The sequence below is a fragment of the Capra hircus genome, chromosome 4, assembly GCF_001704415.2.
Source record: "Capra hircus breed San Clemente chromosome 4, ASM170441v1, whole genome shotgun sequence".
Classification (NCBI taxonomy): domain Eukaryota; kingdom Metazoa; phylum Chordata; class Mammalia; order Artiodactyla; family Bovidae; genus Capra; species Capra hircus.
Window position 1 is genome coordinate 84756957 of NC_030811.1, and position 22806 is coordinate 84779762.

The following is a 22806-nucleotide window of genomic DNA, read 5'->3' on the forward strand; positions in this document are numbered from 1 at the left end:
CCCCTGTATTGTGGACTGTGAGCTGATGGAAATCAAAGAGGCATAAAGACGGCTAAATTAAATTTATTCACAGTGGGTGGACTATACTTTGCATTTTTATGTGAAAAATATGTAGGAAAAAAATCCCCCTATTCTGGAAATATGAGAAAAGGAAAAGAAACATCTCTGGCTACCAGCCCAGTTAACTCACAAGTATATGGCCAACCACCCTCTGTGCCAGAGAAGTGTAGCTGGCGGGGTACCACACGAGGCCAAAGGCAGGTCACAGCTCAGATCCCTGGTTAATGAGGCCGAATGGTCTCCAGCCCTGCCTTTGCTCTACACTGAATCCACACCATCAGGGGTTTGCTTGTTACCCTTACTTTGCCTATTTGGTTGAGTTGGTGTGTAGTTTCTTTTTTTTTTCTAATGGATTTATTCTAAAGGCCCAGACATTTTAAAATGCTACTGTAATAAAACTCATGTTGAATTCATTTATATTCTTAGAAACTATAGAAACCTCCTGCATAGGGTAAAAGTTGAATTTGAATTGGTAGAGCTCTAAAAGATTAAACAAAAATAATAATCTCAAATTTAAATTGTACTATATATTTTTTGTTTTAAATAATTTTATTGTAGGAATTATTTTTTAATTTAAATACATCTTAGATCAAGAAACTGAAATTCTGACTCCATAGCCTAGGTTCTGGTTCCTTTCTGCTCTACTTCCTATGACTATTCATTTATCTTCCCTGATTGGTCTCCCATTTATCAAGTTGGTGACACAGCATATGGTGTATTTGGGAGGGGGGTGGTTAAAAGTAAAGCTCTTTGAAGGTTAAATGTGAAGTATTATTAGAAGCATCATAGACTACTGCTATACTGCTAGAGAGGTGATGTTCTGAAGCTTTACTTCTGTGATTTAATGGAAAATGGCCTGTGGCTATTATTAATAGCAAGATGATCAAAGTGGATGACTTCAGTTACAGTTCACCTTTGGATTTTCTTTTCTAGCTGGTATTCTTGCTAATTTTTTTTCTAATTTATCTGTTTTAACTGGAGGATAATTGCTTTACAATATTATGATGGTTTTTGCCATACATCAATATAAGTCGGTCATAGGTATACATGTGTCCCGTCCATCCTATCTTGCTAAACTGCATTTAATGTGACTCTTAGAGATTGTTACAGCTCTGACTTAATACTTTTAATTTTTCTTTTCAACCTTCTGACAGGAAGGAATGATGACTTTGTGATTTCACACATATTACACAACATTTTATCATTATTTTGCTATTCTTGTTTTATGTCCTGTTTACGTTATTTTACTCTGAAGTCTTGCCCCTTTCCCTCCTTTCCAGTCCCTACAGGATTCAGGGTTTCATAAACACCTGGCATTTCATTACCCCATTGGGGTCCTTCACTTTTCCTTTCTTTGATGGAATGCTTACATTTTCTTTGGTTTTTGACCTACAGATAAAAAGTTTGCCTTAATGAATTTCTTTTTGGATTTATCTAAATTCTATGAGATAATTTAAGGGATTTTTTTTGTCTTCCTAAAATTTCAAAAATATGCCTTTAATGAAATGGTATCTCTAACAAAACATTTTTAATTGATATATTTTCATAGGATTTTTGTAATCTAGAGATAGAAATCTGTGACCCAGAAATTAAGTGGTTGATTAACATTTGCCTCCTTCACATTCCCATTCTCTGTAATGCTTTCATTCCATGCTGAAATAGGATGCATTATGCAGACTGTATCTCGACAGTGAAATGTCAGCACAGTCAATTTAGAAAATTCAGCTCCTCTACAAAGAGATAATGTAATCTCTGGCCACTGATTTAAACTCATAGAATTTTCTCCATTCTAGTGATATGTAAAAGCTGCTCAGCCTTACAAATCAAAACCACGCTTGAACTCGGGTCGACTATCCATTTGCCTAATGTGAACAAGGATAATATATTTGGCATTATTAAATGTACGTCTTCAGTGAAGGGCAATTCATTTAAAATGAAAAGAGAAACATGGAATGGGACAAAGGACAGTTAGGTATTAAGCATCAGGTAAAGGTCAGGGACTTGATTCTCTGATAATAGCAGCCTAATGGTAATTCCTTTGCAGATAATTCACCTGTCAGGTCTTTCATAGCTAAAGCATGTGTCTTCGAAGTGACTAAGGCTTCAAGAGTATTTCCCTTCAACAAACATAGATGAAGACTTATTAAAAATAGTGCTGAGGCAACTGGCTCATTATTTAAAAGAGAAAAAAATCAAATGAATACATAACTCATTCTTGATTAATATCTTGGAGTAAATGTAAATATAAAATATAAACTGTAATTGTAGGGACTTCCATGGCAGTCCAGTAGTTAAGACTCTGTGCTTCCATTTCAGGAGGCACGGGTTTATCCCTGGTTGGGGAACTGAGATCCTACATGCCTAGCAGTAGGGCCAAACCCCGCCCCCCCCCCAAAAAAATACAAAAAATTGCAATTGTAAAAGTAAAATCATAAGATGATGAGAAAATATGTACATGTTTTTATTGGGGAAGGAACTTCTAAGCACAAAGAGAAATCATATAAATCAATAGAAGTGTCCAAATGTGTGTGATTTGAACACACAAAAGAATTTCAGAGATATAAAACATAATAAAAAGTTACTTATGTACAATGTTAAATGTTACTATTTAAATATATAAAGGGTTTATTAAAGTTTATAAATGACTGTATCAACATAAACCAAGCAAGTAATAGGTAAGGCAGTTTGCCAATATGGTGATTTTGATGAGAAATTAGCAATATACAGTTGTTTATCCAAAGCTGTAAGAATATTAAAGTCTTTAACTCACTTATTTTACATTTAAGAATCTGTCCTGAGAAAACAAACAAGTAGAGAAAGATTTAGCTAAAGAAAAATTGATTACTTTAAGAGGTAACACAAGCTATTTAAATAAAACATGGAACGTGAGTGGATGACTGTGGCATCAGGCTGGCAAGCGTGTGGGACAGGAATTGTGTATTACAATCGAATGGCAGGGGAAATTGCTGATAGTGTAATGGTTAGTAGGAAAAAAACCTGAAATAGAGATCAAAATATATGTGTGATTATCTACACTTTGTGATCTCATAGTCTTTTATATGTTACTGTATTTTCAAAACCATTTACATTGCTTTTATGATAAAAGCAATAAAAATAAAGACCTACAGATAGAAACATACAAACATTTGAAGGTGTTTTAAAAATATTTTAAAAATCCATGGAAAAAATTACTATCACAAATGGTGTATTATTTATTCAGATCTCAAAAGTTCAATAGAAGCTTGGGGACTGTCAATTAACTTGCTGGTTATAGCATAAACATCATCAATTTCAAGAACAGCTCTATAAGAAAGTCAGCAGACAACTGACTCATGACCTTCCCAACAGCACCCAACTGTGAAACAACTCGGCAAGGAAACGTTCTCCTCCTGGCAGAGAATAACCTGGTGACAGCCTCTGTGCCACAGGGGATCCTGGGCCTTCCCTCAGGCTTTGTTTTTTTTTTTTTTTTTTTTTGAGTGGAGGAAAGATTTCAAACTGTGACCTTCTTGGTAAAGAGCAGAGGGTATCCTGCTGGGAAAAATGCTTCAAATCTAGTCTGGATTTTGTCCCTTTCCTCAGCTCAGGAAGCAGTATTGCATATCCTGGACAGTGAATAACTGCCTATTTACAAAGATAGATGAAAATATCAGTTGAAACATTACAGCTAAAATATTTTAAGTATAATCAATAAATACATTATTTCTGCTCCATTGAAATTTATGGAGCTTGGAACCACCATGATTGTATGATAAACTGTTAAAATGTGCATTAAAGTAATGCACAGCTTTTTCTGGAAACATAAACTATATGAATGCAAACATGCATAGGCAAATGTATGTATCTAAAACTGGCAGGGCACCCCAGGCAGAGTTTAACGTTTTTTAAAAGTTGGATTAAATCTGTCATGGAGGAATAAAATCGTTATTAAAAATTTATATTTAACTTAAAACAAATCATCAAACATTATTGACTAAAATTAAAAATAGTCATTTGAGATATTCAAAAATAAAATATTGTAATGTAACTAAAAGAACACCTGAATGTTACAAAATTCAGATTAATGTCCTTCCAATATTTCATGGATAAATAACAAATGTTTTATATCTTGAATTTATATCATTTTTACATCAGATAAAACTTTACTATATATTGGTAAACAATGAGACTCTTAAACACTTAGTATAACTATGGATGTGTCATATTGTTAAAACTTCTGGATGTAACAACAAGAATCAAGTTTTATTAGAGAATCTGACATAAGGACAATTGTTTGTCGTATTTGACACAAGGATGACATAAGGACATGAGACAATTATTCCCTTAGTATTAAATATGTGAAGCGTCAATACTTTGATAGAGAAATTATTCTTAGATGAAGAGAATAACAGCTTCTTAGTTTAACAGTGGACCATACCATAAAAGTCGGCTCTTTGTCTCCAAGGTTTCTCAGCCTCAGCACTACTGATATTTGGGTGGGGCTGGATGGTTATTTATTGTGAGGGACTGAGCATTGCACCAAGATTAGCATCATCCTTGACCTCTACCTAGTAGTCGCCAGTAGCATCCTCCCCTTATGCAGTGACAACAACCAAAAATATGAATACTTTGGGAGCAAAACGGCCTGAAGTTGAGAACCATAATTTCACAGTAATGTTTGACAGATTACATATCCTATTTAAATGTTTATAGAGTTAATAAGAAGGCTGATATTTTAGAGGACATCTGGTCCTCCTACTTATATGGCAGAGAAACTGAGTGTTAAAGAAGTCACCACCTGCTCAGAAACCCTCAGCAGTCAGGGTGAACACATCATTAGTGCTACTTCCTATTTTACACATCCTTCCAGACAGAGAGTGTCTGCAATGTTATATGAATTATTTTACACTTGTGAGTAATCCTCTGCTTTGAAATTCACATTCTCATATGTGTGGGTTTTTTTTTTTCATTTTGACAGGAACTTTTGCATTTTTTATTTACCTTAGAAAATTTTGGGCCATGGTACTTCAGTAATATTACCAAAGAGTCATTACTCAACTCATCTAATTCTGACCCTGTGTTCATTCCATTATAATTACATTATCCTTAATTTAATACTGGTACTTTTAGAATTCTAGATTATCACTGGTTTCTCATATTCTGTCATTTAACCTGTTTCACGATGTTCAAATAATATTAATATACAATTTCTCAGACGACCCAAACTCATCTCATTAAATTCAGTAACATGTATAACTTACCTATCTCACAAAATCTTTGTAATATGTTTTAAACACATATATGTGTTAGAAAAACTGAAACAGGGAAAAGTCAAAAGTAGAGCAGCCATATTTACTTTTCCCTCTCTGTTGATTTAATTTTAAGACACTAGAGTGAAAAGGTAGATACTTATACAACTTATTCATGTGACGATATGATACGATATATATTTCCAGTTTTGTACAAATTTGACATGTTTTATTTTACAGTCTAAACTGAATACAATGTGAGTTAGAATTTAGTCATTGTGCTACTGAGAGAGAAAGTCTCATTCTTGATCGAGAATTGTTCTAAAATATAAAGAATCTATGAAAAACAAAAAGTTGAGGAAGAATCATGTACATTTGTTTATTTGTCTGCTTCTAAATGCATTTCATTAACACATTTGCATTAAATTGGGCTATTTGTCTCTCAAAGGCATTGTTACCTTGGATACCAGAGTATAAAATTTTACTTTCCTTATTATCAAGTAGGGATAAGAATTGCATTTGGCACTAAAAGTTGAACATCTTCTCTCACAACCTAAATTTGATGTAAGTTTTACACTTTTTCCCTCAAGGTGATCTTTCTTTGATGACTATAACTTACCTCCTCTCGATGTTCATCTCCTGACCGCTGGATATACCACTTAATAGATGCTTGCTGGGATTTAGGTATACATTCCAGAAAGGTTGAATTAAATTCAATGCCAAAAATCACCTTTTCATCAGCAGCTTCACTAATGCCTGGAAAGCAAACATGGAATAGGAGATTAACCTTGACCTGATTTTAAAAGCAATGGGAAAATAGACTGATTTAGAACAGATGCCATGAAAGAAAGATTCATATAAATTATTAAAGATAAATGAAATTCATAGCATAGTATTTGCTACCTATGAGTAAAATACAAATAGGTTGATTTTTAAACTCTATCCTAGCATTTCAGTTTTTATTCTTTCATCAATATATTAACTTTTGAAGCTTCTTTTTTTAAATAAGAATTCACAAGATACAACTAACATTCAGCCTCTTTGAGTTGCACTGAATAAACTTCAACATCTTTTAACTTTAAACCTTTTAATTTGTAGAAAATAGAACCAATTTTGTAGATAGTTCTGCAAGAGCAATTTATTTCACCTTTAAAGAGAAATTCATTATGAACTGGTCCACAGGGCTGACCACAAACCATATGTTATGACCATATGACATTTCAGTATCAGAAAAGTAAGTGTACTTCTCTATACTTGATGAAATTCTATGATGACGCTAATACATTGGATATTCTAATACTCTGAATCAGGATATTATTTACCCCCAAAAGGTTCTCTTTTATTCAAAGAGGGATATTATAGACCCACATGCATTTGTAATAAGACAGTTAATGGGAGGCTAAAGGATCAGTGTCTCAGACACCTTCTTCTCGTAAATCAACTGCACCATCTGAAATACATTCCATCCAGAGTAGCCAAAGGCTGTGTCCCATGTGTGATCTAAGATCTGTAGATCAAATTTGATCAAATAAAAAATGACGGCTTCTCAGCCTGGCCCAAACATGCACTTTTTCAACGTATATTCAGATGTCTCAATTCTGCAGATGGGCCCACTTAACATTTTAGGCATAAACCTGAGTAAGGCTTAAGGGACCTAAGTGAATCTTCAATCTAAGCACCCTGAATTATCAGCAAATGGCATGAATGCACATGCATCCAATAGTTGGGTTTCTTTTCAAAACTTCTTTTGAACTTATTTGTGTTTTACCAGCAAAGATTAAGTCAAGCATGCTGACCCTATTATGAATTAACCTTATCTAACCGTCAAAATGCATGAATTCCACTTGAAATCTGTAGTCTATCCACTCTCTCTCTGCCAATTCAACAGATTATAGCCACGATTTTCAGATAATAAATTCCTAATGCACAGGAAGATCACCAGTGCCCATCACAGAGAAGAAAGAAATGCATCATTTCACAGTAACAGAGACTGTGCAAAGGGAGTTCATGAACAAAGCAGGGAGGATGCAGGCTGATTGTTAGGTGACAGGGTAAGGGCTTGGGAGAAATTCAATTAGATGGATTCAACCAAAGAACTAGTCAATTAAGTAAACATTAAATTAGTGAAATCAATTGGAAAAGCGAAATAGTGAGCTGATTATATGAAATCCATCTTCAAATCAGCAGAAAGTGACCCTTTGACACAAAGTCATCACCACATCAGTTTTACTACAAATTAATTTACTGAATATTCCAATAATGTTTATCTCTGAGTTTAAATTTTTCTATTTGTAGATTTAAACATATATGTGTGTGTGTGTTCAAAAGCATCAATTCTTCAGCACTCAGCTGTCTTTACAGTCCAACTCTCACATCCATACATGACTACTGGAAAAACCATAGCTTTGACTAGATGGACTTTTCTTGGCAAAGTCAAGTCTCTGCTTTTTAATATGCTGTCTAGGTTGGTCATAACTTTTCTTTCAAGGAGCAAGCATCTTTTAATTTCATGGCTGCAGTCACCATCTGCAATGATTTTGGAGCCCCCAAAAATAAAGTCTCTCACTGTTTCCCCATCTATTTGCCATGAAGGGATGGAACCAGATGCCATGATCTTAGTTTTCTGAATGTTGAGTTCTAACCCAACTTTTTCACTCTCCTCTTTCACTTTCATCAAGAGGCTCTTTAGTTCTTCTTCACTTTCTGCCATAAGGGTGGTGTCATCTGCATATCTGAGGTTATTGGTATTTCTTCCAGCAATCTTGATTCCAGCTTATGCTTCATCCAGCCCAGAGTTTCTCATGATGTACTCTGAATATAAGTTAAATAAGCAGGGAGACAGTATAGAGCCTTGATGTACTTCTTTCCCTATTTGGAACCAGTCTGTTGTTCCAAGTTCAGTTCTAACTGTTGCTTCCTGACTTGCATACAGATTTCCCAGGAGGCAGGTCAGGTGGTCTGGTATTCCCATCTCTTTCAGAATTTTCCACAGTTTGTTGTGGTCCACACTGTCAAAGGCTTTGGCATAGTCAGTAAAGCAGAAGTAGATGTTTTTCTGGAACTCTATTGCTTTTTCGATGATCCAACAGATGTTGGCAATTTGATCTCTGGTTTCTCTGCCTTTTCTAAAACCAGCTTGAACATCTGGAATTTCAGTTTATGAACTACTGAAGGTTGGCTTGGAGAATTTTGAGCATTACTTTACTAGCGTGTGAGATGAGTGCAATTGTGTGGTAGTTTGAGCATTCTTTGGCATTGCCTTTCTTTGGGATTGGAATGAAAACTGATCTTTTCCAGTCCTATGGCCACTGCTGAGTTTTCCACATTTGCTGGCATATTAAGTGCAGCACTTTCACAAGTGTTTTATTACTATCCATTTTTTAAGGTAAACAATTTGCATGCAATAATGTTTTTAAAGAGTAGAATATGTCTCTTTCATTTAAGTGTAAAATAATTTTAAAGAATATTTTAATCTTTCAGATTGGAGGCAAAAAATCTTTTTTTTCATAGAGAAATATCTGGAATGTTTCTTCATAATACACTTAGGACACATCACTGATGTCAGTGTAGCAAGATTATAAATAGTTAACATTGTTTTAACACTATCATTAATAACCGTGGAATATCATAGTATATAACAATTGATGAACAAAAGAAGGAAGAAAGGAAACATCTATTTGCCAGTTATTCAAAACTTGATTACCAGGTCAATGCAACGCATATTTATGGTGGGTTATAATTAACTCGTCTCCTCTCTTTTTTACCTAAAACAATTGTTCAAATGTGACCCTTTCTCTTCTTTGAGATTGAAAATCCTTAGTTTGAAAATACCCTCTTAATTTCTACTTTAATTTTCACAATTGATTCTCTATCACTGACTTCTCCTATTCCAATCAATCACCAAACTACCAAAATAAATTACTTTTATTTAAAAACAACTTTTCTTAGTAATATAAAACAGTTCTTTATCACTTACAGGGTAAACACAAACTCCATAGAATAACATTGGGACGGTCATGAACTTAACCAAACCTATGTGAGTCCTTTCTGATTTTAATACTTGTTCCTTAATCTACTTAGGAAAGTGTGATTGTTTCTTTAAGGAACAGCTCAAGGGCTATCCCTCTGAATATTCCTCGCTTCACCTAAGTATGGTGCAGACATATTATTTTTTGCCTAGCACACTGGCATTACTGTCAATGTAGGGAATATATTAGTGATTATGGCAGGCAAATTCACCACCTTTATATTCCAGTGACAGAGACAAAGCAATCAAGTGAATGAATAGATAATATAGTATCTGGCTGTGTTATGCAGTACAAGTAAAAAGAGCAGATTAGGGAATAATAGGGATCAGTTCAGCTCAGTTCAGTTGCTCAGTCATGTCCAACTCTTTGCGACCCCATGAATCGCAGCACGCCAGGCCTCCCTGTCCATCACCAACTCCCGGAGTTCACTAAGATTCATGACCATCGAGTCTGTGATGCCATCCAGCCATCTCATCCTCTGTCGTCCCCTCCTCCTCCTGCCCTCAATCCCTCCCAGCATCAGAGTCTTTTCCAATGAGTCAACTCTTCGCATGAGGTGGCCAAAGTACTGGAGTTTCAGCTTTAGCATGATTCCTTCCAAAGAAATCCCACGGTTGATCTCCTTTAGAATGGACTGGTTGGATCTCCTTGCAGTCCAAGGGACTCTCAAGAGTCTTCTCCAACACCACAGCTCAAAAGCATCAATCTTCAGCGCTCAACCTTCTTCACAGTCCAACTCTCACGTCCATACATAACTATTGGAAAAGCCATAGCCTTGACTAGACGGCCCTTAGTCGGCAAAGTAATGTTTCTCCTTTTGAATATGCTATCCAGGTTGGTCATAACTTTTCTTCCAAGGAGTAAGCGTCTTTTAATTTCATGGCTGCAATCACCGTCTACAGTGATTTTGGAGGCCCCCCAAATAAAATCTGACTCTGTTTCCACTGTTTCCCCATCTATTTTCCATGGAGTGATGGGACCGGATGCCATGATCTTCATTTTCTGAATGTTGAGCTTTAAGCCAACTTTTTCACTCTCCTCTTTCACTTTCATCAAGAGGCTTTTGAGTTCCTCTTCACTTTCTGCCATAAGGCTGGTGTCATCTGCATATCTGAGGTTATTGATATTTCTCCCAGCAATCTTGATTCCAGCTTGTGTTTCTTCCAGTCCAGCATTTCTCATGATGTACTCTGCATATTAGTTAAATAAGCAGGGTGACAATATACAGCCTTGATGTACTCCTTTTCCTATTTGGAACCAGTCTGTTGTTCCATGTCCAATTCTAACTGTTGCTTCCTGGCCTGCATACAGATTTCTCAAGAGGCAGGTTAGGTGGTCTGGTATTCCCATCTCTTTCAGAATTTTCTGTAGTTTATTGTGATCCACACAATCAAAGGCTTTGGCATAGTCAATAAAGCAGAAATAGATGTTTTTGTGGAACTCTCTTGCTTTTTTCATGATCCAGCAGATGTTGGCAATTTGATCTCTGGTTCCTCTGCCTTTTCTAAAACCAGCTTGAATATCAGGGAGTTCACGGTTCATGTATTGCTGAAGCCTGGCTTGGAGAATTGTGAGCATTACTTTACTAGCGTGTGAGATGAGTGCAATTGTGTGGTAGTTTGAGCATTCTTTGGCATTGCCTTTCTTAGGGATTGGAATGAAAACTGACCTTTTCCAGTCCTGTGGCCACTGCTGAGTTTTCCAAATTTGCTGGCATAGGGAAAAAAGGTATTTCAGGTAGGTTGGTCAGAAAGGGTGTCTCTGAGAAATTAACACTGATACTAACATTTCAATCACAGAATAAAATGATGTGAGGATAGAGCCATGTGGACACCTGAAGTAAAGATTTCTTCAGGTACAGAGGAAACAAATGCAGACAGGGCTGAGATAGGAGCCAGACTAATGCTTTTCAGAAACTAATTTCAAAAGATCATGGGCTTCCCAGGTGGCACTAATGGTAAAGAACCCACCTGCCAATGAAGAAAACATAAGAGACGCAGGTTCAATCCATGGGTCAGGAAAATCTCCTGGAGAAGGGCATGGCAACCCACTCCAGTATTCTTGCTTGGAGAATTCCATGGACAGAGGAGCCTGGTGGGCTACCGTCCAACCCAAAGAGTCTGACATGACTGAAGCAACTTAGCACACACGCATATATACTCTAAATGTTTACAGCAGCAATATTTACAACAGTTAAGACATGGAAGCAACCTAAATGTCCATCAACAGATGAACGGGTAAAGAAGATGTTCACAATGTTCATGCACACACGTATATATAATAGACTAGTAGATAGCCATAAACAGAAATGAAGTAATGACATATGCAGCTGCATGGATGATCCTAGAGATTATCATACTAAGTAGGTCAGAAAGAAAAAGACATATACCATATGTCACTTATATGTGGAATTTAAAATAATACACAAATGAACTTATCTATGAAATGGATTCACTCACACAGAAAAAAGACTAAGGGTTGCCAAGGGGTAAGGGGATAAGGAAGTGACGGATTGAGGTTGTGTGAATAGTGGATACAAACTATTATATATTAGAATGGATTAAGAAAAAAAGGTTCTACTCTATAGAAGATGATCGCTTCTCAGCAGGAAAGCTATGACAAACTTAGATGGTGTGTTGAAAAGCAGAAATGTTATACTGCTGACAAAGGTCTGTATAGTCAAGGCTATGGTCTTCCCCGTGGTCACATAAGGTTGTGAGAGCTGGACCGTAAAGAAGGCAGAGCACCAGAGAGAATTGATGTCTTCCAGCTGTGGTGCTGGAGAAGATTTCTGAGAGTCTCTTGGACTGCAAGGAGATCAAACCAATCAATCTTAAGGGAAATCAACCCTTAATTGGAGGAACTGACACTGAAGCTCCAGTATTTTGGTCACTCGATGCGAACAGCTGACTCACTGGAAAAGTCCCTGATGCTGGGAAAGATTGAGGGCAGAAGGAGAAGAGGGCGTGAGAATGATGAGATAGCTCGATGGCATCACCAATGCACTGGACATGAACTTGGGCAAACTCCAGGAAATGGTGAGGGACTGGGAGACCTGGAGTGCCACAGTCTATGGGGATACAAAGATCCAGACATGACTGGGTGACTGAACAACAACAACTACTGTATTTCACAGGGAACTATACTCAATATCCTGTTAAACCATAATGGAAAAGAATATGAAGAAGAATAAATATATACGGCTTCCCTGATGGCTCAGGTAGTCAAGAATCAGCCTGCCAATGCAGGAGATGCAGGTTCGACCCTGGGTTGGGAAGGTTCCCTGGAGAAGGAAATGGCAACCCACTCAAGTGTTCTTGCCTGGAAAATCTCATGGACAGAGAAACTTGGCAGTCTACAGTCCATGGAGCCATAGAGAGTCTGACATAACTTAGTAACTGAACAACAACAAAATAACTAAATCACTTTGCTGTACACCAGAAACTAACACAACACTGTAAATCAACTATACTTCAATTAAAAAAAAAGCCTCTGATAGTATTGAAATGGATGGTGTTAAGGAATGAATAGACAGAGATGGAATGTTTAGGTAGTAGAATGAAAAGGAAAGTTAAGAACACTCAGAAGGAGAAGCCTATATGGTAAAAGAAAAACCAGAAGTTTTCCATGTGGTACCATGAAGCATACATGTGCTGGGAGACCATCTCTGTAAATGCAAGGCCCTGATTTGTAGTGCTTGCTGATTTTTCGGGTATAAGAACTCCCACCATGGCTAATTCAAGGTACCAATGGTTTAAAACCAGCTCAAAAATCTCCTACATAATAAATAATCAGCTCTCATGGGGCCATAAGAACTGGCTCCAGCATATCACTGCACCACTGCATGGAAGCCAAGTGAAGAAAGTGTTTCAGGGAGAAGGGCGCTAGAGAGTAAGAAAAAAAGAGTGCTAAAAAGTGTGCATTGGATTTGGCAAGGGAGGAAATTATTTGGTGATCTTGACAAAAACTGGACTGAGTTAGAGTGGTGATGGTGCTTAGAAAAGGCAACGTACAATGGAGCATAACAAGAAGGGGATGTGATGAAGTGAAGACAGAGATTGTGAGTGCCTTAAGCAGCAACAGTCTTTTATAAGTCCTTATAACATGGCATATATTTTACTTGTTTTTATGTTTGTTGCTCGCTCCCTCCCCTAACACACACTTAAATTTAAAATCCCTGAATGTGCAGGTTGTTTTCTTTTCTGTTAATTTGTCGTCATTTAGTCACTAAGTTGTTTTCAATTCTTTTGTGACCTGTGGACTGTGGCCCTGCCAGGCTCCTCTATCCATGGGATTTCCCAGGCAAGAACACTGGAGTGGGTTGCCATTTCCTTCTCTAGGGAATCTTCCTGACTGAGGGATGGAACCCGCATCTCCTGCATTTGCAGGAGGATTCTTTACTCCTGAGCGTATCCATCATACCTAAGACAGTTCCTGCTAATCTCATATGCACATGTGATAAAATGTATGCACAGCACACAGTAATGATTGCTAAATAAAACACAGGCTATTACAGTGAGTCACCTGCACATTGGAACAAGAAAACAAATGTCCTATTCTGGACTAGAGATTGTTTTTCCGAAGAATGATATTTTAAATTATAAACAATTGCTTTGTTTTTAAACTAAGAAAACTCTGCCAGACCACCAGTTACAGACTATGAAATGTGGGTTGCTTATTCAGTGGTGGGTGGTTACTAACAATGCGAGGACAGGAAGGCAGTTCCGTTCTTCCTCCAGTTGCATGTATGTTTGTGTGTGTGCATGCGCTTGTGTGCATTTATTTTCTACCTGAAGGCAGAGCTTGAGAGTGGAAAGTAACTAAAGCTCTGGAATATATACGTTTACAGATTGTATTCTCTGTTACCAGAGTCACTCAACAGACTTTCTCTCAATTTTCTACTCCTCCCTTCTCACACTCAGACTTTCAAGATCCTCCTTTCTATGACATTTTCTCTGAATAATACAGCCTCTGGTGACCGGTCTTTTTTTTTTTTCCTAAACTCCCACATCACGATTTGTACCTTATGACATCTCCCCAAAGAACTGTAAGTTATCTAAGGAGTCTCTTTGTCTCAAAGTAGGACCAGGTCAATTATATGCACATGGAACTCAATAAATATTTACTGATTGAATGGTACCTGAATTAATAAGTGAATACAAATAATGCACAGGCTACCTAAAGTTTCTTTCCAGTAAGTCCAGCCCTTTTATCAAACTTTCCTTGGAGGGTCTCTTCTGGGACGGTCTAAATGTCCATATGTTTTGGACTATATTCTGCTTTATCTCTAATGGCAGTTTCAAACTTTACAAGGATGGACAAGGAAGTAAAAAAAGGAGGGAAAAGGTACAGGAATTTTAAAAGCCATATGAAACAAATAACAATATAACAAAGATTTATATTCACTTAGGCACGTGAACAGGGGGCGGATTTATAAAACTTTCTATTGCTTTTCCAGAGCACAAGCGTTACACAAAATGGGATCTTCCTACACAAAAGATGTTTTAAGTCATATAATAAAAAAGACACACAAAGATTAGGCTTACAGTTTTCAATGGGAGTAAAGAATAGCAGACCTATACTTACTGTCTTCTATGTCCCAGCACTGGGTGATTGGGTCCCCATACTTCACATCTTGGCGTCTAGCTCGCCTATAGAAAAGGGATTAAGCGGTTTAGAACTTCAAGCATGATATCTGGAATATAAAAAGTCTACATCTAATACTAATAACAGTAGCAGAAGCAGAACTGTACTTGTTTCACTGCTTAACTTAAATGCAGGTCAGTATTCCAATCACTGCAACATTAATCCAAGTACTACCAGTTAGGTAGAGTCCTAACAGAATGGATCTTGTTTTAGCAATAAGATGATCTGAATTTTATTTATCCATCACAATGTTTCTTTGGTTTTGACAAATTATTCAGTACAACAGGTTGAAAACAAATGTACTCCAGTTTTTATTTACACCCAATGAGGGGTAACTATTTGTATCTTCTTTTTTTCAGTCAGTCAGTGGAAAGAAATAAGATATAAAAGAGCTTTAGTCAATGGGTAAGAAAGTACACACAAGTATAAAATGCTTTATCATATGAAGATTCATTATTTATGTGATTAAACAACAAGATAAATATTATTTGAAACAGAAGTACAAGTTTGAAATGGCATGAATGGCTAGATGTTATTTCTATCTACTGACACACATAATTCACAATGTTTCTCTCATAGTGGTGCTAATGATAGTAATAATAAAATAATGGCCTTGTACATTATTGTCACATGTTTTCCCGAAGAGAAAATAATAACTATTGTATAGTAAAAAATCTGCTACATCTAAGATAAATAAATCTTACACTCAGTGTGCAGTTTCATTTGCTTTGGCTATTTTATGTTGCCACATCAGAGATCACAGATGTCACAATGAACATTCTGTGATACTAGGGTGTTCCTTAAGGGAAATGTTGACTGGATGACAGTCTTGTGGAAGATTCATCTATCATACACATTTTTTGGCTCACACAAACATTATGTTAGGTAAGGGAGAACATCACAGTGGCATGTCTGCAAGATCAGAGATACAGTCCTGGGAAATACAAAAAGAAAAAAATATGATGGTATAAGGTACATAAGGTCAAGAATGTTTTTAAATCTTGGATTCATAAGGAACAGGATCAATTCATCAAACTGAAGGTTCATTACCAACTAATGAGCATTCTTGTTTTTTAGCTTCTAGAAAAGAAAAGCATTGCCCAAAGATTACCTAGGATGAGTATATTCTTTGTGAAAAGCTAACAAAAATGTTGTGACTTTTTACTTTAAACTTAAATTCAATTCAGAGATTTCAGGGAATATAAAAAGGTCTTGGCATTGTGTCTGTTTTTGTACTATACATTCAATCTGAGATACTAGAATTTACAATGTAACAGATCAGTTAACTTTCAAAAAATAGAAGTGCATATATAGTAGTAGGACTATTGTATGCTCACCTGCTATCTTGTTAAGACCTACAGATTAAAAAATATATATATATAGTTTGCTGACATTTAACCTGGAACAAAATATAATTTGGGTGATACTTTAATAAATAGTGTTACTGTAAACCACATTTTAAAATAATGATATTTTAATATATCAGCCACGATAACTCATATTAATAGGCACTAGGTTGTTTCCAATAATTTTGCTATTGAAAACAGTGCTGAAATGAACAAACATATAATTTGTGGTACTTTTTTGCCTGTGTGTATGTAAATAAATTCCTAGCCTGGGTACTGTTGGCCTACAATGACATTACTTTTAAGACTACATAAAGCAATAAGTTACAAACAGTGGGACATAGTTTGATATTTAAGCATATCTGGGTGGCAGGAATTGGCTAAGTTGGAGTAAAAGCAAAATTCCACATAATCACTGGTATGTACTGTGGGCTGTATATAATCTACAGTATTACAAAAACATACATTAAGTACAAGCTGGAATCAAGATTATCGGAAGAAATATCAATAACCTCAGATATGCAGATGACACCATCCTTATCGCAGAAAGTGAAGAGGAACTAAAAAGCCTCTTGATAAAAGTGAAAGAGGAGAGTGAAAAAGTTGGCTTAAAGCTCAACATTCAGAAAACGAAGATCATGGCATCTGGTCCCATCACTTCATGGGAAATAGATGGGGAAACAGTGGAAGCAGTGTCAGACTTTATTTTGGGGGGCTCCAAAATCACTGCAGATGGTGACTGCAGCCATGAAATTAAAAGATGCTTACTCCTTGGAAGGAAAGTTATGACCAACCTTGATAGTATATTCAAAAGCAGAGACATTACTTTGCCAACAAAGGTCCATCTAGTCAAGGCTATGGTTTTTCCTGTGGTCATGTATGGATGTGAGAGTTGGACCGTGAAGAAGGCTGAGTGCCGAAGAATTGATGCTTTTGAACCGAGGTCTTGGAGAAGACTCTTGAGGGTCCCTTGGACTGCAAGGAGATCCAACCAGTCCATTCTGAAGGACATCAGCCCTGGGTATTCTTTGGAAGGAATGATGCTAAAGCTGAAACTCCAGTACTTTGGCCACCTCATGCGAAGAGTTGACTCATTGGAAAAGACTCTGATGCTGGGAGGGATTGCGGGCAGGAGGAGAAGGGGACGACAGAGGATGAGATGGCTGGATGGCATCACTGACTCGATGGACATGAGTCTGAGTGAACTCCGGGAGTTGGTGATGGACAGGGAGGCCTGGTGTGCTGCGATTCATGGGGTCACAAAGAGTCGGACATGACTGAGCGACTGAACTGAACTGAACTATGAGTATATGCATACTTATAAACAAGGGAAGAAAGGAAGAATGTACAAAGGCTAGAATAGTAAAGAAAGCAAACTTTTTGTGCTTTCTGATAAAGAGGAAGGCAAAAGATATAAACAATTATCAGAATTTTTTAAAGCTGTGAAATCAAGAGTTATCAGTTAAATCCATTAAACCTGTAACTGGCTTCATTGATCAAGCTTGCTTTAATTGTTGCTACAAAAAGGTGCATATCTCCAAGCCTCAGGTAACCTGAACAATGAACTTTTTGCCCAAGTTGTTGGAGTTGGTTGTGTCCTGTTTGAGCTCTAGCCAGTTAAGACATTGGCCTTCACTCTGGGCATGTGAGGGTATCCAGTTACCTTTTGACATCAGAGGCCAAAACTCCACCCTCCGAGCATTCATCCCAAGAAGCCTGTAGCTTAGTTCCATCTGCACAGGCCATTGCTTACCTCACCTTTTCTATCTCCAATTACCTTTCCCAGGCTCCCCAGGTCTCAGGTTTATCTCATAAACATCCTGGGTCTCTCACCTTTGGGTAGGTGGATTTGAGACTTGTTTCCTGTCTTCTCGCTTGACTGCCTCATGAATAAACCCCATTCTCTGCTGCAAACCTTGGCATCTCCACAACTGGCTTGCTGTGTGTTGGACAAACCTGGTTTGGTAAAACCTCCACATTTCTAGACTTCAGAACATTGTATTTTATCCTCCTTAAATTTAGCTTTATGAAAAACTATAAAACACTTAGGTTATAATATCCCTACCACAGACCATGTTTCCTGTATGTTCTGTCTTTAAACTAACTACAAGAGAAATTGGCCAACTTTTACTCACAACTTCACATGAGCTGTTCATCATGTAAAATGGAAGGCTTCCTCTTAATGTGAGGTGCTGCTCACCTTTTTGAAGTGGGCACATATTGAGAGCATGCATGTCCATCCCAGGCACAGTAGGGGTCTCGGGCAAGACAACAGTCTGCACATGCTTTCCCATAAGTGTTGCATCTGTGCAAGGAAAGCTGAACCAATCCGTCTCGGGAACCAACATACAATTGTTGCTGCAAATCAGGCAAAACAAATCCATTAGAAGCATCTTTCAGTCTAGTCTTAAGAACTTCCCTTTCTTGAATACCATGTCACAGATCTAAATCTGTCTCCTCGGTTGCCACAGGAAGAGTAAGATAAGTCAGTCTTCAGTCTGGCTGGATGGTGATTTGAAGGTGTTGATCCTGAATTGGATAGCATTCTACAGAGCTAGAGTAACCTTGGCAGTAATTTAAGAAGGTCAAAAACCAGCTGCTAGACTGAGGAATTAAGATGTCAAATTCTTTCTCAATAGTTGAAAATACACTTTGGTAGACTATATCAAGCACAGATGCTATAGGCAACACCGTCGGTCTTCTCCTGCCATAAGAAATGACCAAAAGGAAGTTTCTAGAACTTTTTCTGTGGTTTTAACTAACCATTTCATTTGCTAATGAAGTATGGATCCCTGAAGGAAAATGAGTTATAAATGAGAGAGAAAGTATTTGGTATCATTGTGAAGAAAGTATTAAGGAGGCTTGTGGGAGGCTGTATCACACGTAAAAGCCTGCAGGATACTGACAACTCAGCAAATAAAATTACATTTTGAAAATAAGGGACCACATCCTCACATCCTTACATGAATTTATTTGAGGACATGTGGTGGTGGCAGAGGGGAGGGATCATACAAGTGAACAAGCCATTGTCTGTGCCTTCAAATGACATGTGGTCAAGTCTAGCGGACATACCAAACTTTAAACGGAGGGGAAAAAAATCTAGAAATAGATACTGGCACAAATAACAGATGTGTACTCTACCTATAGCAATCTGTCTTATATCCTTACCAGCCACTAATCTGCCAGTTAAGACCTCCAAGAGGCTAAATGCATATATTGTTTAGTACTTATTTTACCATATAATTTTCTATAATGTCCTTGAAACTCTTCCTTTTCTCCTGTTCTCCCTCTTTATTTCTGTCTAAGATTTCTGTTTTATTTGATGACTCCTTTCTCTGCAGTGAATGTTGGGTTTCCTTCTTTTCAGTTCTCTTCTTTACTCTTCTTCCTGTACAAAGACTCAGTGGTATCTTGAAAACAACATAAATATGCACATACTGATTCCCAAAATCTATGCTTCCTACTCTACCTTTCTTTTTCTTTTAGCTGTGTGGCATGTGGAATTCTTAGTTCCCCAACCAGGGATGGAACCTGCGCCCCTTGAAGTGTAAGCATGGAGTCTTAGCCACTGCACCACCAGGGAAGTCATTTCGAACCCTAGCTGACCAGGAGACAGCATCCCAGTCACCCAGGCCGCAAATCTGGGAGTTGTTTCTGAATCGTCCTTCACTCTCATTCCATCTGCCACCTTATCTCTCCATTCTCTCATACAGAACTCTTAATCTACTTCCTCCTCCCTCTCCACTGCCTTTGTCTCAAGTCCTTATCATCTCTTTCCAGGATCACTTGTAAGTGTCCTACTATTACCCCAGGACTCAATCCATCTTCCACACTGCCACACCAGATTGCTCTCTCTAAGAGGAAAATCTTACCATGACACCCTCCTGCTTAAAATCTTTCAAGGTTTTCACTGTCTTGGATAAACATGTTAAACTTCTCAGGAGGGCATCCATGCAAAGATGTGTCTACTCTTCTGCTGTTTTACTTCCCCAGGTTCCTTTCTAGCCTCCTTGCTCCATAAGGATAGGTATGTTCTTTGCTCCAACTGTACACAAATTTACCAGGATAAGTTACAATCTTTCACTCTTTATACCTTTTCAAATGTTCCCCACTTCTACTTGGCTTGTCCATCCCATCCTTCTTTCTATCTGATTAACTGCAAGAGCTTTCATAGCTCAACTTGTCTTTCTCTTAGCTTCCTCCCCCTGCTCCCCTGACCCTCTTTTCCACCAGCTCTTCTCTTTTCCGTCTCCCTAGTACATGGTTCCATTTTTGCACTACTGTGTTTGCATGTGCCTTTGCCTGTCCGCTCCACAAGAGTTTCTAGAGATGAAGACTTATGCCATTCATCCATTTCTGTACCCTCCAAGGACAGTAGCAGGCCTTCAGGAACTAAATGTTGAATGAATGAACAAACTAACAGAAAAGACTGAAGAAGAAATCTACTTGGATATTTTCCTAATAATCCTTGTATCATACTAAGTATACTTACTCTATGGATTAAGACAACTTTTGCAACAACTTAATGTTGAACATATTATCTATCATGTGTTTTACTTATATATCAAGAGTATGTATAGGAATGGTAATGCAAGTCTGAACCTCTTGAATCAACTGGGGTTTGGGGTATCATATCCAAGAACTGTGACATCATATTAAATATTATTATTGTTATCATTAGCTACCATCTATTTTACACTTAGAAAGTACCAGCTCTATGTCTAGAATTTTGCATACAGCATCCAATTTATTAGGAGGTAGATATTATTCTTCTAACTATACTGTTGAGGAAATTGACTCCTGGAGTAAGATATTAAATGGAAGGTTGGAGGTTAACTATTGGGCTGTTTGCCACTGTAGTCTAACTCCTACACTCCCTGATTAAAAACCATTTTTAATGTTTAGTGCTAGTATTCTATTGTTACATGAATTACTTTACAGCCTTGACAGAATGGCATTCTCATGAGACTAGGAAAGTGAGCTCAATTTTCAAGAGCCAAAGAAAGGGAGAATGTATTATTCAATTAATGAAATTGGGTTCCATGTCTCCTAAGGCAAGGCTGAAACAATGCCCAATAATCAGTTATAAAAGAAACAATCTAAAGCTTTTTATAGATTTATAATTTAACTTCCTGCCTCAGTGGATTTTCCCTAAAACAAACTTTGATTCAAACAGTCTTCCTTTTGTGGCTAATTTTTACACAAATATTAGAAAGTACCTGCTTCAGAGACAACTCCATGTTCAAGATGATTGATGAATGCTGAAAATAGAAATTAACTGTTAATAATCATGAACAGTCTTTTATAGTAACCAATATTTTATCTTGTACCAAAGATAATTGGAGTAAACTTCAAGGCTCTGTTATATAGAGGAGAAAAAGATCTTAATGTTTGCTATTTCCTTCCCATGTGCAGTGATTCAACCTTAATGAAAATTATCAAAATAGTTTCTTATTAAAGAAAAGTTACCTAAATATATGTGAAGGCATTCTGCATTGCAAATTGTTCCCAGTAACCCATAAGGTTTCTCCCTCTTCTGACTTTGCTTATCTTAACTGCTTCCATATAATTCAAACTAGTGTTGACAAGAACATCTCCATAATTATTTATTGCCTTTTTCTGCTCTCACTTAGATCAGTAGTTCAAAACTTGTTCAAGTAGCAGAATTCTAAAGAGTTATAGTGCTCCTTGTGAATGAGCATATGCTTTATAGAACCCTACACAACATGATGTGTATAATTTCATGGGAGGAAAGTTTTATTTGTAGGAAATACATCTCTATGCAAGCAATATTAAATTTAATATATGAACAGAAAAGTTCCCAAACTAAGAATGATGGGATAATTAAAATTCTTTTCATCTATCATCAATCTTTCTCCATATATTAATTTCTCAAAATAGATATAAAAAATTTAAGGAAGTATATGAAATAAATGAAAAGAAAAATGTTAAATGAGGAAGTTCTATCAAATACCTTTTTAAAATGAATTAAGCAGACAGGTTCATTATTTAATATTAAGAGTGGAATCCATCCAAACAATTCCTCTTGAAACTAACAGCCGCTGAACAGACTCAGTCTAACATGCCTACATGTGTTGTGGGGGCTTTATTTTTGGCCTCTGGGTTCACATGTATATTTGACATTGACTTTTCCCTCAGGAACTATCCAAAGCTTTGTTTTCAGTAGATGGCAGACAGCAGGTCTTGCTTTTGTTAACTCCTGGACCACTAGTATCATCCTGTAAACAGGAACCAATGGAACCCGGCATGTTAATTAACTTGAGCCCCTCACAGTGGAGGGTCTACTCTCTTTTATGACAATAGATGTTCACATGGAAACAGTATATTTTAATATAGTTATCTCAACAAAAATGTTACAAAAGACCCAGCATATTTTTCAAAAGCTCTTCTAAGAAATGCAATTTTATTTCTAATTTCATTTTTAGAAAATAACTTTGAACTGAATCTCACTGAACATCAACAAAGAATGCCACAATT

The 22806-nt window shown here is 37.0% G+C and overlaps 1 protein-coding gene across 1 annotated transcript in view; it reads right to left on the reverse strand.

The window, feature by feature from the left end:
* The window catches only part of SEMA3D (semaphorin 3D), a 199840-nt gene that overhangs the window by 5285 nt on the left and 171749 nt on the right, over nucleotides 1-22806 (reverse strand). Inside the window, exons 14-17 of the mRNA XM_005679075.3 lie at nucleotides 21528-21569; nucleotides 18509-18666; nucleotides 14903-14967; nucleotides 5908-6044 (exon numbers count right to left, since the gene is read on the reverse strand). Of these exons, the coding sequence (XP_005679132.1) occupies nucleotides 5908-6044; nucleotides 14903-14967; nucleotides 18509-18666; nucleotides 21528-21569 (402 nt within the window). The remainder of the gene's footprint in view (nucleotides 1-5907; nucleotides 6045-14902; nucleotides 14968-18508; nucleotides 18667-21527; nucleotides 21570-22806) is intronic.